Source organism: Polyodon spathula, chromosome 3 (assembly GCF_017654505.1).
Source record: "Polyodon spathula isolate WHYD16114869_AA chromosome 3, ASM1765450v1, whole genome shotgun sequence".
Classification (NCBI taxonomy): Eukaryota; Metazoa; Chordata; class Actinopteri; order Acipenseriformes; family Polyodontidae; genus Polyodon; species Polyodon spathula.
Window position 1 is genome coordinate 61,108,898 of NC_054536.1, and position 15,759 is coordinate 61,124,656.

Genomic DNA, 15,759 nt, shown 5'->3' on the forward strand with positions numbered 1-15,759 from the left:
TACAACTTTATGTTTTCCCATGTTTTTTCCTAATACAATTTTGCTTAGCTTTCTTTGTAGTAAAAGGTTTGAATTTACAGTTTTAGACAGTTTTCAGGTTCAGGTTCTACTAGGTTTTATATTCTTTATTAAATCAGATGTTCAAATAAGTTACTGTATGATGCATCCATATTTTACAGTTGGTGGTTTACAGCATGTTGGTCTCATTAAACCGGTGAGCTAACTGATGTCTGGCTGGTTTGAGCCTACACTTTTTCTGCACCCCAGTTCCTGTGTTTTCGTGCATAGTTGAGTTGTTTGGCCTTGTTTCCACGTCGGAGGTATGGCTTTTTGACCGCAAGTCTTCCATGAAGGCCACTTCTGACCAGACTTCTCCAGACAGTAGATGGGTGTACCAGGGTCCCACTGTTTTCTGCCAATTCTGAACTGATGGCACTGCTGGATATCTTCCGATTGCAAAGGGAAGTAAGTATGATGTGTCTTTCATCTGCTGCAGTAAGTGTCCTTGGCCGACCACTACATCTACGGTCCTCAACGTTGCCCGTTTCTTTGTGCTTCTTCAAAAGAGCTTGGACAGCACATCTGGAAACCCCTGTCTGCCTTGAAATTTCTGCCTGGGAGAGACCTTGCTGATGCAATATAACTACCTTGTGTCTTGTTGCTGTGCTCAGTCTTGCCATGGTGTTTGACTTTTGATAGTAAACTGTCTTCAGCAACCTCACCTTGTTAGCTGAGTTTGGTTGTTCCTCACCCAGTTTTATTCCTCCTACACAGCTGCTTCTGTTTCAGTTAATGATTGTGTTTCAACCTACATATTGAATTGATGATCATTAGCACCTGTTTGGTATAATTGTTTAATCATACACCTGACTATATGCCTACAAAATCCCTGACTTTGTGCAAGTGTACCTAGAAGAATTGATGCTGTTTTGAAGGCAAAGGGTGGTCACACCATATATGGATTTGATGTAGATTGTTCTTCTGTTCACTCACTTTGCATTTAGTTAATTGATACATATAATCTATTAACATGTCTATTTTTGAAAGCATTCTTACTTTACAGCATTTTTTCACACCTGACTAAAACTTTTGCACAGTATATATATATATATATATATATATATATATATGAAGGTTTCAAAAACAGAAATAAACAAATCAGGTGTTTCCTTTAAGGATTTTGAAGTACAATTTGGCGCTCCGTTTTTCATTGAAACTTTTACTACATACATCAATTATATTCCTTAAAACGTCAAGCTTTCATTAATTAACATTCAACACAAATCTTCAAAACACCTTACACAATGTCTACAAGTCAAGTTAATTTCAAAGGCGATTACTTAAATCAATATAACAGTCTTTTTCCACCTTAATGGATACATGCACAATACAATCTCTTTTGATCAGAAGTCTGCCCACTTAAGTTCATTACATATTCAATACTATAGTTGTGTTAGATACTAATACTGCATTTAAAAAATGTCACAATAACTACTGAGGAAAAAATGCTGTTTGATTGACATTAGAAATTCATGAGCAAGTGTCGCAACAGTTTTTCCTCTATATTTTCAATGGAGCTCTGTTCAAAGAAAATGCTACTTTGCTTTTAGTAATGTGCTATATAATCAATTTCACATTTAAAGAGTGAAAAACAGCCTTGATGAAACTGCACTTAAAAACACAACATTTGTTTTACAAATGTGAAATAGTATTGAAATATAATATTCCATAAATGGAAGGATTACTTTCACTCCAGCCTGAATGTTCTTCTGAAATGGGTCCTTGGGTAATGTAAACTGCTAAAAGTTCAACCTTTTCTACACTACCATACCCAATCTGCAGACCCCATGTCAACACCACATTTAAGGCTTGCACGACAAGATGCTTGGCAATGGGCATATTTCTTCAAACTAACTTCAATGACCCCTCTCTCATTTACATATCAAGAAAAAGGTATAGCATGTAAACTCATTTTATGTTATGTCACTCCAAAATAATATGAAAACAACGTGACACCAAATTGCTCCAGTATGTAGACAAAGTAAATAAATAAATAAATTAGTATACTGAATCATGTGCTTATACATGTAGATGAGGCCCAATGTAAATACATGAGTTAAAGGGATACAGTAGTCTCCGCGCTTCCATGAGCGTAATCTCTACAAATGGGCATGTAAACAAATAGCAAAATGTGCTGCTGTTTCTCTTGCTACAAAAAGTTGCTAATTGTTGCAAGTTGCAAGCAATTTTGTGTTTGCCGTTCTGGTGAGTTGCTTCACCATTCTGTTAAATAATGTGCATGACTTGTATATTGCTGCTGCATTTTCTAACATGTGTAAGGGTGCTGTGTAAATTTAGTCTGACAGTTTATTAAGGTTAGTTTGTCTGTTACTTTATTATTATAGTTTACTAACGTACACTTGCCTGTTCATTTAATGTTATATGTTGATGCACGTGTGTCATGACAAGTAATACAAATGTTTCATATTGTGTCTGGTGGCTAACTGCATCTTAGAGAACACATCAGCTATAAGAACACTTTGTTTGCCTTCCAAGGGGTGTTATCTTATCCTGAGACTAATCTACATTCCCTTAATATATATTTTGTATCTGCTAAATGCATAGTGTATGGTTCTCTGTTGTTTCAACATTTATATTTGTTTGCATTGTTATTTCAGCAAAATTACGTCTGCATGACTCTTTAAGCTGATTTTAAGTTAAGGAATTATATCAGTGTTGCACATGGTTCAGTCAACAATATTTTACCTATAGTTTGGGCTTCAGTGTTTGACTCAAATTATGCTTCCCCACAGCATTTGTTCACAATCGAAAACCATTTGCTGGAATAGCTTAATAGTAGAAAATGACAAACAATAATCTAAGTGTGTGTATGTGTATACATATATATATATATCTATATATATATATATATATATATATATATACCGTAAAGCGTGTTGAGGATATTAAAACAGGTAACAAGATAGATTCTATAACAAACTCCATTAGTGGAAGACCCACAGAAATTCCAGCTCATTGAGAATACTAAATGCCAGGATTTTTTTATTTTATTTTTTTTTATTTGGTAACAGATTATCTGTTGACAATCTGGATTTAACTTTATGAGATTTTTTTATTTTTTTTAATTTTGTTCCTATTGAGTATTCTGTATATATTGTAAACATTCAAGCAATGATATGCTTCATGCTCTCGTTGCAAAAGGCAAAATTAATTAAGCAGCATATTTAATTAAAAAGGACAGAATTGAAATTAAGAGCAACTTGCTACTTGTAAAATGCAATACAAAAATGTAATCAGTAATGTATTAAATCACATCGCCAGTAGGCACTGTCATGCAAAGTAACCATATTGTTCCCTTTCAATTTCAAGACGACCAACAACCATACTTTTGGGATATGCCTGCCACAGATTAGGTATTTACTGCACATTTTACGTCAGAGCTTCCAATTGGCCCTCCGGGGAGTGACGTTCTTGGTTCCGCCTACCGAGGGAATAAGTAGTCACTCCGAGATCATGTTCTCTTTTGCGTTTCACAACCAGGTAGGTAAGGTAGGTATAAACTAACTCTCCAGTTGCGTGTTTGAGTCTTTATGAAAGAGCACTCACTACAAGTATCATGATAGTTCCCCTGCAATTTATTCCTGGAAGTCGGCTTGTCACTTCCTTGGAATTGGAAACTTAGCTTCTGAGGACTGAGCTGCAAAAGCTGTGGAACTGCGCTCCGTTTAAAAAAAAAAAGTCTTCAACAGCCTACATCGCTTGCCGTCTGTGTGTATTTCCTCAGCTAAATAATATAAAAGAAAAAAGAGACAAGTATTCCTCAATAAGTTTCCGATTCTACCGCACCCACTGTAGAGTCGACGCCTCTGGGCCCCCCCAAAAAAAAACTACCCACAGCTTCTGCTGTGTGTGTGTGTGTGTGTGTGTGTGTGTGTGTGTGTGTATGTGTGTTTTTAATAATAATAATAATAATAATAATAATAATAATAATAATAATAATAATAATAATAATAATAATCAGTTTTAAAAATAATAATAATTAAAAAAAAACAAAACAAACAAAAAAAAAAACCTGTGCTTCCTCCACTGAGCTTGATTCCAACCCACTGTAGGGTAGACTCCATGGATACATTGACCCACCCACCTTGGTGCGTTGGGTCTTAACCCTTTGCAGTCAATTTATTCAGCGCTTGTCAGGTGCGTCAGGTCCAATTTATTTTCACATGCGCTGTTTATTTTACATGTGCTGTTTAATTTTTTTTCAGAGTAAAACAGGTTTAAAAGGCATTGAATAAAAAAAGGACACTCAGTACAGTATCTCCAGCCAAACCTCACCACTTCTTCGCTGTACTTTTCAAATATCTCTTTCTAGATGTGCATACTGATAAATCCTCTCCTGATCACTCGTTTTATCACCAAACTTCTCAATAATGTGATTCAAGTCATTATTTTATTACTATAACATCTCAAAAAGCTCTGTAAATGTCTGTGATATTCTTTGAGCGCTGGATGCAGAAGCAATTATCTTCTTTGTTATGTCCATGTTATCTCTGTAATGCATGGGGCTATGAGATAAGCCCCTTTTTTCGGTTTCATTCGGCTCCTATTGGTCTCACTCAACCATTGAAAGGTTTTCTTGGCTTTTTCCAGAGAAAAAATGACTAGAGACCTGTGCTTGACGTCTTTTTGAAGATGTCATACAGGGACCGACATCGGACTGGAAAGGGAAAATCGTAATATCAGACCTGGTCTCACATAGGACTGCAAAGGGTTAACCCTTTGAGTAGTACGAATGTACTGGTACATTCGCTGCTCTCTGGTCCTCAGGGAGTACGAACGTACCAGTATGTTCTGCAACTTTAAACTTGAATTACTGACCCTAAACCCTCTGATCACATAATATTGTAACACTAGGTTTCTGTAACACCTTTTATTGGTGTCTTGCGCTATCTGCCAGATATTGACTGAATTACATATAATTATCCCAATCACAAAATTGTCAACAGTGTTTGTAAACCAGCGAAAATCGCTCAGTGAGAAAGAAGTATTAGTAATAATACTGAATTCAGATTCTGATTTAAATTCATATACATACAATTCCTCCACTTAATAGGATTGTAGGATATATTCCACGAACAAGATAATACATGAACATGTATTAGAAATGTAACTGGATTCATTAATGAAACTGTGTGTCTTGAGAAACAGGACAAACTGTTGTGTTTTGAGAAGGGGGCCTCTGGTTTATTATGTTGTGGCCTACTGATTAGAGGACTGGAGCCTGAACTGGATTAGGCTAAATGGACAGTTGAGTTATGTATAGATAATTCATACATACAACAACAATCGTTTTGACGCAAAGAAGATATAAAATAGCGATGTCCTGGTGGAAAAAGACATTAAAACATCAAAAGACTTGGAGTGTAAATAGCTAATCAGCAGTGAAAAAGTGGAATTGAACATTTTGCGCTCCACATTGAATGCTAAACAAGGTGCTGTCACTCTGCTAAGCCAAGTTGCAACTCCGGGACTCTGCCTAAAAACGGAATCAAGACGGAGCCTGAAACAGACCCAAGATGAAGAAGCAAGCTGCCAGCGAGTCAAATACCACAAGCAACGAGACTGAGGTCCAGCAAGAAGACTGCTGTAAAACTTACAGCGACTGTTATCAGACAAACCAGTCTGGGTCTGCTGTACACCTAAAACCACAGTATCCAAAAGAAACTGTGCCCTGCTACCTGCGTAGCTAAAAGACTTAACGAAGAGGACAGAGCGGACAGGCACTGTTGTGGATCCAAGACTGAAGACTTTGTTGCAGATGTTTGTTGATTCTATAGAGCACTGAAAGCTTTGTTGCCGAGTTTGATCCAAAGTGGAATTGAAGACTTTGTTGCGGAGAAGAGAGTTTTCTACTGGACACTTAAACAGATTGAATTTCCAAACCAACAGACGAAAAGTCTAAGCTTCAAGGATCCGTTGAGTATAAATCCTGTTGCATTTTCCTTTCATGGAATCAAATTAATTAACTGTAACACATTCCCATAGAACTGAACTGTTAATTATTCAGTTTGCACACTTTGCGTGTGAAATAACTTTTAGTGAAACTTGATGAACTAACTATAAATAATCTACCTCATATTGTTGTATGAAAAATTTCTTTAAAAGTAAACTTGCCATATACTTAATCTATATACCATTAATAAGCTTAATGTGATATAGTCTTAATTATCTGAGATGTACTCTGTGCTTGGATGTGGGCGTGTGTGAGTGAGTGACTAACTATGTCACAGCCCGCTTGCCTGCTTGTTTGCTGCTGATGTGTTAGGAGGCAGGCAGTGTCATATTTCAACTGCCTGCTAATCAAGCATGAGTGATCAGTGAGAGGTTTTTGAATTGTGTTTTGTGGTTAGAGACTACTTTCAAACTTTTCTGATTTCTGTTTATTTGTATTCTTAATAAAATACTACTATTGATTAACCATTGCTTATGTCTGCGCATGAATGTGTGTTCATAGTAAATCCTCGATCTTTATAACATGTCAATTTAAATATTGTTGGTAACAGAACTAACCAACCCGACAAATATTAAATGATATGAAATGATAAAAGACATAAGTGAAGAATATTTACCATCAACATCAAGTGACAGCAAAGAGGTGGCATCTGAAGGAGTATCATAGGCTGAAGCATTAGACACTCTCACTCCCTTTGCCCCCACAGCCTCTCTCTCTCTCTCTCTCTCTCTCTCTCTCTCTCTCTCTCTCTCTCTCTCTCTCTTTTTTTGTTAGGGCATATTTATTTGTTTTATTTATTTACGGTAAAAATTATTTGTCTGTATTTCGTCAGTGTGTTTGTAGCTCTACTCGCACTTAAAGTTCTTGTTCCTAGATGGCCCTTGTTCTCAATTGGTCTGCTGTTTCTCCCCTGTCCACTATAGTTATAAGGGGTAATCTTCTCTGTCCGAGGTGTCAAAGAACCCAAGACTGTCTGGCTTGTGGCGCCAAAGGATTCATTCAGAAATGATGCAGATAAGCCATTTGCTCAGTATTAAGTTTATGACTCTTTTTAAAAGCATTCTTTGTCAGTAGGGGATTTTGTAACCAGAAACCAAGTAGACACAGAAAATGGCTTAGGACCCATCTTTGTATATTTCAGTTCTGTTACTTTCATACACAGAATGATATTATGACACACTCTGACGCTACAGTGGTTCGGCGCCCTCTGTGCTTAGATGCTCCATGCATCAGTGCCTTTGATGCACATGGTGCATCGGTGTCTTACAGCCTCGGTGCCTCGGCGCCCTCGGTGTGTAGACGCTCCCTGCATCAGTGCTCTAGGTGCCCTCGGTGCATTGGTGCCTCGGTGCTTCTGTGCTCTCGGTGCTCTCGGTGCCCCAGAGAGCCTTCAAGCCCTTCGCAGTGAGCTCGCAGCCACTCAAGATCTCCTTCAAGGAGCAGTAAGTAGGTCAGACACTCAAAACAGACTAAAGGACATCTCCAAACTGAAGAGCCAGATAGCTCAGGTTCTGAAGTACCTGGTCAAGCAGCAGGATCTTCCCCTTGCTCCTGCCCCAGCTCCACCTCCAGCACCTGCCCAGGAACCGACCCTGCCCTCACAGGTGCTTGCCCAGGATATCTCCAAGCAACAAGTGGTGATGAGCAAGGAGGAACAGTATGTGATTTCAATTGCAGCATGCTGGGATAGTGACTTTCCCACAGGAGACAGAGGTCAAAGAATTGACCCAGGAGACAGGCCCCTGCTCTGAACCCACCTCTCAAGTGTCCACTCGACGTACTTTCTAATGCCAAAAAAGGATGGCGGCATCCTAGACCTGAGACACCTCAACAGGTTCTTGAAGGAGAGGAGGTTCCAAATGGTCACACATCACCACATCCTCCAGACTGTCCAGCTGGGCGATTTGAAGGATGCATATTTTCCTATCCCTATTCATTTAGCAGACAGGAAATATCTCTGCTTCGAGTTTTCTGTCCTGCCATTCGGCCTCTCCTTAGCCCCCCGCACGTTCTTAAAGGCTGCAAGGAATCAGGGTGTTGAATTACCTGGACGACAGTTGATTTACTCCCAGTCGTAGCAGAGAGCAGTGGCCCACATGGCGATAGTGAAGGAGGATCTGGCAAGACTGGGTCTTACCCTCAACGATGCCAAAAGACAATACTGGTGCAGAGTACAGTTTACTTGTGTCTTCAGTTGGATTACCTTACAATGTGAATCTACTTGTCAGAGTGCCTGCCATTCACAATAGTCTAACCCTGTTTCCACGGGGATCCACAGTACAGTTGGTATTGTGCCAGAAATTACTGGGTCTGATGGCAGCAGCTTCATCAGCCATCCAGCTGGGGTTACTCCATCTGCATCCGATCCAAGCGTGGCTCAAAGCATTGCACCTGCGTGAAGGTATAAGGATGGGAATGATCCACAGTCGTCAGGTAGCGATGACAGAGGCATCCAACTCGGGTTGCGGTGTGGTTTGGGCAGGCAGAGGAGTCCGTGGGTCCTGGTCGGGTCGCTGTACAGCCTTTCACATAAATGCGCTGGATCTGTGAGCGGTTCACCTCACTCTCCACATTTCCTTCCAGAACTCTGAAGGAGACATGTCCTTGTCCGCACGGACAACATGTCTGCGGTAGCTTATGTAAATCACCAGGGAGGACTTCAGTCCCCGGGGTTACACTGCATAGCCTTTTGGCTACTGACCTAGGCGAAAGAGAATCTGTTATCCCTCTGGGCTGTTCATCTCTCAGGAGTGGTGAATTGAGCAGTGCACCTCCTCTCGTCCTCCACCTCCACCGCTGTGGCGGTCTACTAGGCATCGAAGCCCTAGCCCACAAATGGCCCAGGATGCTCTTGTATACATTCCCGCCAATACCATTGCTTCCGGCCTTCCTGGAGAAGGTCCGGAAAGAGAAGTTGACAGTTCTCCTTGTGGCCCCCAGATGACCCAGAAGAACCTGGTTTTCAAACCTTTGCCAGCTACTGCAAGGCTAGCCCTGGGAGATCCCGCTATGCATAGATCTCCTCGATCAGACGAGAGGCACTCTCTGGCACTCAGAATCGGGCAGACTCCAACTGTGGGTATGGCCCCTGAACGGGACCATTTGTCCACCTTAGAGCTCTCAGGCACTGCAGAATGCTAGGGCCCCTCCACAATGTCGTTGTGCACCTATATTGGAGATCCAAAACTGATGTATGACCAGAGGTCATGACCCCATTTATTGCCCTATAGCAATCATTTTATAGTTTCTGGAAGACTTGCTAGAGGAGGGTAGATCCCCATCCCCCTCTATGGTGAAAGTGTACCTAGCAGCCATATCTGCATGCCACGTACCCATTGACTCTGTGTCCCCAAGCGCTTATATACTAGCAACCCATTTTCTGAAGGGCGCTCAGAAGTTATGTCCTCCTAATGTCCTCCTAGAAAGGATGTCCTCCCGGAGTGGAGTCTAGATGTGGTATTGGAGGTTCTCACTAAGGCCCTGGATGAGCCTATATTTTCCACAGACTTGAAACATCATAGCCTTTTTATTAGCCATCACCTCCGCAAAGAAAATGAGTGAGCTATAGGCTCTGTCAGTGCACAGCTCCTGTATGCGTGTTTGCGATGATGAAAACAGGGTGTTGTTACGTACAAACCCCGCTTTCCTCCGTAAGGTGGTTACAACTTTCCACTTGAATCAGTGGAACTAGTGGCTTTCCGTCCCTCTCCTTTTTCTTTGGCAGAAGATCAGCGATTGAATTCCCTCTGCCCTTTTCGGGCATTGAGATGTTATGTGGATAGAACGAGAGTGCTGCGTCAGTATGACCAGCTCTTTGTCTGTCATGGTGAAAGGTCCCTGGGTCAAAGCAGTGACTGTCCCACTGGATTATGGACACAGTTTTGACTGTATATACCAATGCCGGTATACCCCCACCTGGGAGGGTGGCCGCGCACTCTACCAGAGGAGTGGCTACGTCATGGGCCCTCTTTAGAGGAGCTTTGTTGACCGATATCTGTATTGCGGCTAGCTGGGCTACTCTGCATACATTCATCAGGTTCTACCGACTTAATGTGGTAGATCCCTCTATGCCTTCATTAGGCTCAAGGGTCCTTGAGATTGCACACTCATACCACAAACATTAGTTGGTGGTAGGGAGACGTCCTGTCCACTCAAATTCCCTTGCAACGGCTTTGATATACTTTCCCAAAATGATGGTTGTTGGTCGTCTTTGAATTGAAAGGGAATCCTGTAACCTTGGTTACCTGAAAGAAGACAACTAACAAACCTTGCAAGGTCACATCACTTACTTTCACGGGTTTGATGAAAAAGACAAGTGATCTCCGTGGAGTGAGTACTTATTCCCTTGGTAGGCAGGACCAAGGATATCATTCCCTGGAGTGGCCTATCAGCAGCTCTGACATAAAATGCTCAGTAAATACCTGACCTGTGGCAGGCATATCCCAAAAGTATGGTTGTTGGTCGTCTTCTTTTTCAGGGAACAGGGGTTATATCCGTAACCAATCGTTTTGTTTTTAGCTCTTCACTAAAAATTAAGGTTGAGCTTAAGTAAAACAAATGTATATCTGTCTGAATGATGGGTCAGTAACAAAAATAAAAAGATAGTATGTGGCATAACAACATCAACATGTAATCCTTCCTATGCATATACAGCATTCAAAATTATTTTTAAAATGTCGAGATTAAAATGTTGGTGCTATGCTAATTTAAAGAATCAAATGTGAACAATAACACCTTTAAGGGTAGAATAACCATATTGCCAATGCTGACTATGTAGCTTGTGTCTTCTGTAACTGATGTGACTGGAAACAGCACAAATTACTTACATGAATGATTCTCAACCTGTGTGATCTTTCACGGTAAGAGAAAGTGACTGTCACAGCAGAGAAGTATTTATCGCACGCTATTAAATATGCATTGGATTTAGTCCACTCAAGTCCCTTCTGTTGAGTCTGCACAACTGGATGCAGATTACTGTACAAAATCAGGACAGCACCCCTTGCAAGGACTGGTTTTTGAAGAGCATTATACACATTCTCTTAGGTTAAATAGTGCTTTGAAATCAGTTCAGAAAAAAAGTTTCTTGACCTATAATTATGAAAATAGAGCCCAGTAAAGATAGTTTGTAAAACTTGTTTTTATGAATAAAAGTTTTATATTAGTTACATTCTTCCATTCTTTTGTTGAACAAAACTTTAATGTGCTCATAAATGCAGACTGAAAAAAACATTTTTTTAAAAAGCACTATGAATTAATGATGTGTGCTGCTATACAGTCCTTCTAAATCTTATCCATTTATAAAGTCTGGTACAAGCAAGCGTTCGTACGAATGCTTATGTCTTTTTATTTTTAAACAAAAATGACAAGTTTCAAATTGAAGCACGATATTGGCAAAATTGTATTCATTCCTGTTGTTTTTCATGAATGACTTTGTAACCTGGTAGCATAACCTCATCATATGCACCACAGTTATTCTGGGTTAAACTGCATGAAATTCATGGCAAAAAATGAAGACATATGCTGTTTAAACAAGATGCCATTGTTTTCTATTTCAACTGGCTTAATAAGATTATCAGAAAAGTTCATATGACTGGTTGCCATATTCATGCCATCTGTCTATTTGTCATCTAGCCATATGCCAGTGTATTTATTGCTAATTACTTTTTTTTTTTAATATGTATCATCTGCTGTCAACTATCGTGGTCTAGTACTACATTTGTAATCACCAGGCATGAGAAGACATGTGCAGGGAGGTTAACACTGCCCATTCTGTTCAGTTACTAGCTGCATCAGGGGGCTAATTATGTCTTGCAAGACTCTGCTAACGTATCTCCATTAGAATGTGCAGCACCTGCAGTTTTTAAACTGTCTAATCTCATGGTAATACACAAGATTAGGAAGCAATAAATCTCTGTCCTAAAATGCAGCTTGAAGCCATATTGATATTGTCAAATGTATAGTGTATTCAAACATGTGATATGTGGTCTTTTAGGATGTTTCTCAATCTGTGCATGACTAGCCAATAAATGAACAAGCATGACTTTACAATATATAGGGACTTTTGTCCTAAGAGGTGTAACATTGTGATATCAATACGATTCACCATATTCAGGGGTTCAAACACATTACAGTAGACCATACATGAAGAACTTCTAAGCACCACACATTTGAAACCCTGACCAACATGCCATACAATATAGTACAACTGAAATATGTCATACTTGTCCTTCAAATATGCATTCCAGGGTACTTTTACAAACCAAGATTAAGATAAATACTTTTTAAATCATTACTTCTGCAAGTTAGAAGAAAAAAAAAGAAAAAAAGAATGACTTTTGAATCCTACCTACTCTAGAGTGATATTTTGCTGATGTTATTTTTGACAAGACTCTTATTGTTGTAAACCATATAGATGATTCAGCTTGTCAATAGCTTATCAAAAAAGAAATACATTGTCGGTATATTCATTGCAGATGTGAGCTGTGTGGGTTTTTGTTAAGACTTCAAATGGGCCTTGCACATACATGTCAGTGTTTTCAAACAGTATGATTAAACAGAACCTCTTCCTTACATTATCTCTCACTTTGCAAATACTCCCAAAGGACCAAGAACAACACAAAAGCAGATTTAAATTGCATTTTTTTTCTCACAAAGGATTGTTTGGGGAATGAGGGCAGTAGCTAATCCAACAACTTCTGCATTGTGAAATTGCATGCATTTATTCATGACATAACTATGCTCCTATTGTGTCACTTCTGGTGATGCCCAGTATTAACTTTAATAGGGTCAGAACATGCAAAACAAAACTGTCTTAAAGGTTAGTTTTTGCTCTGTGTTTAAGGCAGATGTATGCTTTAATTAAATAAATGGTATGCCATAAAAGGAAATACAACCTATTATTACTCCTGAGATCCATGGTGATCAGCAGTCACTCTGCAAAGGGTTATTCAAAGTTCAACATGTACCCAGCCTAATTTAAATTACAGGAAATTCCACGGAGGAAAGTGACACGATGCGGGTCACTGTTTTGTGGCTGTGCTACATGCAAATATATTTTTTAATGGCTTCATTCATTTCACCCACAGCAAAGCCACTTAAATGTGGATAAGACAGAATCAAAAATACATATTATTCAAATCATTACAATATATTACAACTCAAATCGTTTCCACCCAAATAGCAAGCAGGTTTTGTGAAATTCAGCAGTTTATTTAATTTTAACCGTCCAAACATAAGCATGATTAAAGCCTTCCTATCTACATTTCAGATATACTTCCTATTCTACATTGTAGATTGCCAACGCTATTGCCACTGTATAGCTATAATACAATGTACTCTTGCAAATACTGTAAGGTTAAAACAAAACATTATGGTACGTTCTGTATGTACTGCCATTAATGCTCACAGGAGATATATAAACTCTGCTAAAGGCATTAATCACACGCTACCAAAAATGTAACTAGAAAAGACAAATATAAAGGCGAGATGGAGGCAATCCAATAACAACAACAATTTTTAATGAGCTGTGAACAGGCTGGCTTCATGGTGACGTCAGGCCAGGAAGAGAATAGCACACACAGTAACAAAACTGCAGGGTACTGAAAAGCGTACAGAGCGTTTTAATTAGAAATTTTAAAAAATCTAAAAAAAACAAAACACTTAAAAAAACCATATGGCCCATTGTCCAAACCAAACAGACAAAACACAAAACAAAGGGAATACGAAATCAAACAAGTATCATGCTGGTTTAAAGCCAGCACGAGTAGCAATTGTTTACTTTCAGTATCTGTTCTTACTTGTCACTTTCCTCCTCTGGATACCCCATCCCATTCAGCCAAAGCTGCAGGTTTTTATATTGTAGTGTCAGAGGGATTAACTGACTATTAATTATCTAGTTTATCCCTCTGCCACATTCGGCACAGGGTTTCTCATATACGTGGTCAATAATCACTTGCAGTTGACCACGCGTTCTCGTGATTTTATCTGGATGGGGCATTTTAACCACATCCAGGCTGTAAACAACAACAACAAAACAACATCTTTTTCAACACAAACAATACATTTTAAATAACACAGCAAATAATATAATACACACAGGGGTGTGTATTACCACTTCTCACCCCTTGTTCGTAACACACATGGTCTCAAAGGCCACTTCCCCTTAAAATCCCAAAAGTCTTGGTCAGGGTCCTCGGCCAGGAACAGAGGCACCACTGGGCCCACAGGTGACAATGAAATGTTGTCAGTGTCAATGCTGTCAGTGGAAATGCTGACAGTGGGGCAAAGATTTCCTCCAGTGGTCCCGTTCTCCAGCTGGCTGTTCCCGTCTATTGGACTCCGGCCCCAGAATGTATGGCTGCTGTTTGATACAACAAAGCCCCAGGTGATAACAAGCAGGCCTCCCTGGGTGGTGTTGTGCAGGCATCCCCATGCGGTGGTGAACTAGCCTCCCCAGCAATGGCGAGCAGGCCTCCCCAGGCAGTGTGGAATAGGCAACCCCAGGCGTTGCAGGCTTGACCTCCTTGGGTGTTGCAGGCTTGGCAGCCTAGGCATTGCAGTTGTGGCAGCCCTAGGCACTGCAGGCTCGCCAACCCTAGGCACTGCAGGCTTTGCAGGCTCAGGCAGGAGTTGATCCTTGGGAGGTAGCTTCAGCTTCTCTGACGGTGGAGGCGAGAGCAACAAGTGGTCTCCCTGTGGTGGTGGAGGCGAGAGCAACAAGTGGTCTCCCTGTGGTGGTGGAAGGGAGAGCAACAAGTGGTCTCCCTGTGGTGGTGGAAGCGAGAGCAACAAGTGGTCTCCCTGTGATGGTGGAAGAGAGAGCAGCAAGTGGTCTCCCGCAGGTGGTGGAGGCAAGAGCAGCTAGTGGTCTTCCTCTGGTGGTGGAGGTGGGAGCTGCAGGTAGTCTCCCTGAAGCGATGAAGGTGGGAGCAGCAGCTAGTTATCATAATTGTTGATCATTATTTTTGTGTATGGAGTAATTTGCAGTAATTTTTGTGTATGGAGTAATTTGCATTGTTCTTAAGGCGCAATGCAAAATAATTGCCTGGACGCAATGCAATTAGAATTTTGCATCTGCAATTATTTGCACAGCGCCTATACTTACCCCCATATGTGGTGGCTATTTCAAAACTAAACAGGATCTGCCAGTTCAAATATACTATCACCAGCAATGCCAATACAACCACCAGCAATACTGTATTTTAATTTGTTATATTTTGTTATATAAGTATTCAGTCATTCTCAACAGAGCCATCTTTAATCGAATTTCTGTGATAAAAATGACAGACTGTTCCCTTGCTGGAGACTGCAACTGCCTTTGGCAAAATTGCTTTAGATTCAGTTCATATCCTATTTCAGCAAATGCCAATATAATGTATAGTTTAGCTTACATTGAGCCTTTCAGGAGCAAATGGACATTACACAAACTTCCCTAAAGTATATCCCTTTATAAATAATTACTATTGACATTCCCCAAATACATCTGAGGAACAACTCATAAGGGTTAAAAAACTCAATGAAAACTGTGTTACACAGAGTTATACAATTACTTTTTACCTTTGCATACAGGTCTGTGGTCACTCCAGGCTGCAAACACTTCTGCAACACGTTGGCAGGTGATCGTTTTTGACCCCTGTAGCACATAGTCTTCATCACAAATGAACTGAGCTGTTGCTCCAAGACTTAAAACAAATCAAAACAAAAAAGTTAGTAAGGATAAACTATGA

At 40.1% G+C, this 15,759-nt stretch overlaps 1 protein-coding gene across 1 annotated transcript in view; it reads right to left on the bottom strand.

Annotated features, from left to right (window-relative positions):
- Positions 1 to 15,759, bottom strand: part of LOC121313274 (CUB and sushi domain-containing protein 3) — a 514,488-nt gene that overhangs the window by 222,443 nt on the left and 276,286 nt on the right. The window contains exon 9 of the mRNA XM_041245642.1: positions 15,590 to 15,714. Coding sequence (XP_041101576.1) covers positions 15,590 to 15,714 — 125 coding nt within the window. The remainder of the gene's footprint in view (positions 1 to 15,589; positions 15,715 to 15,759) is intronic.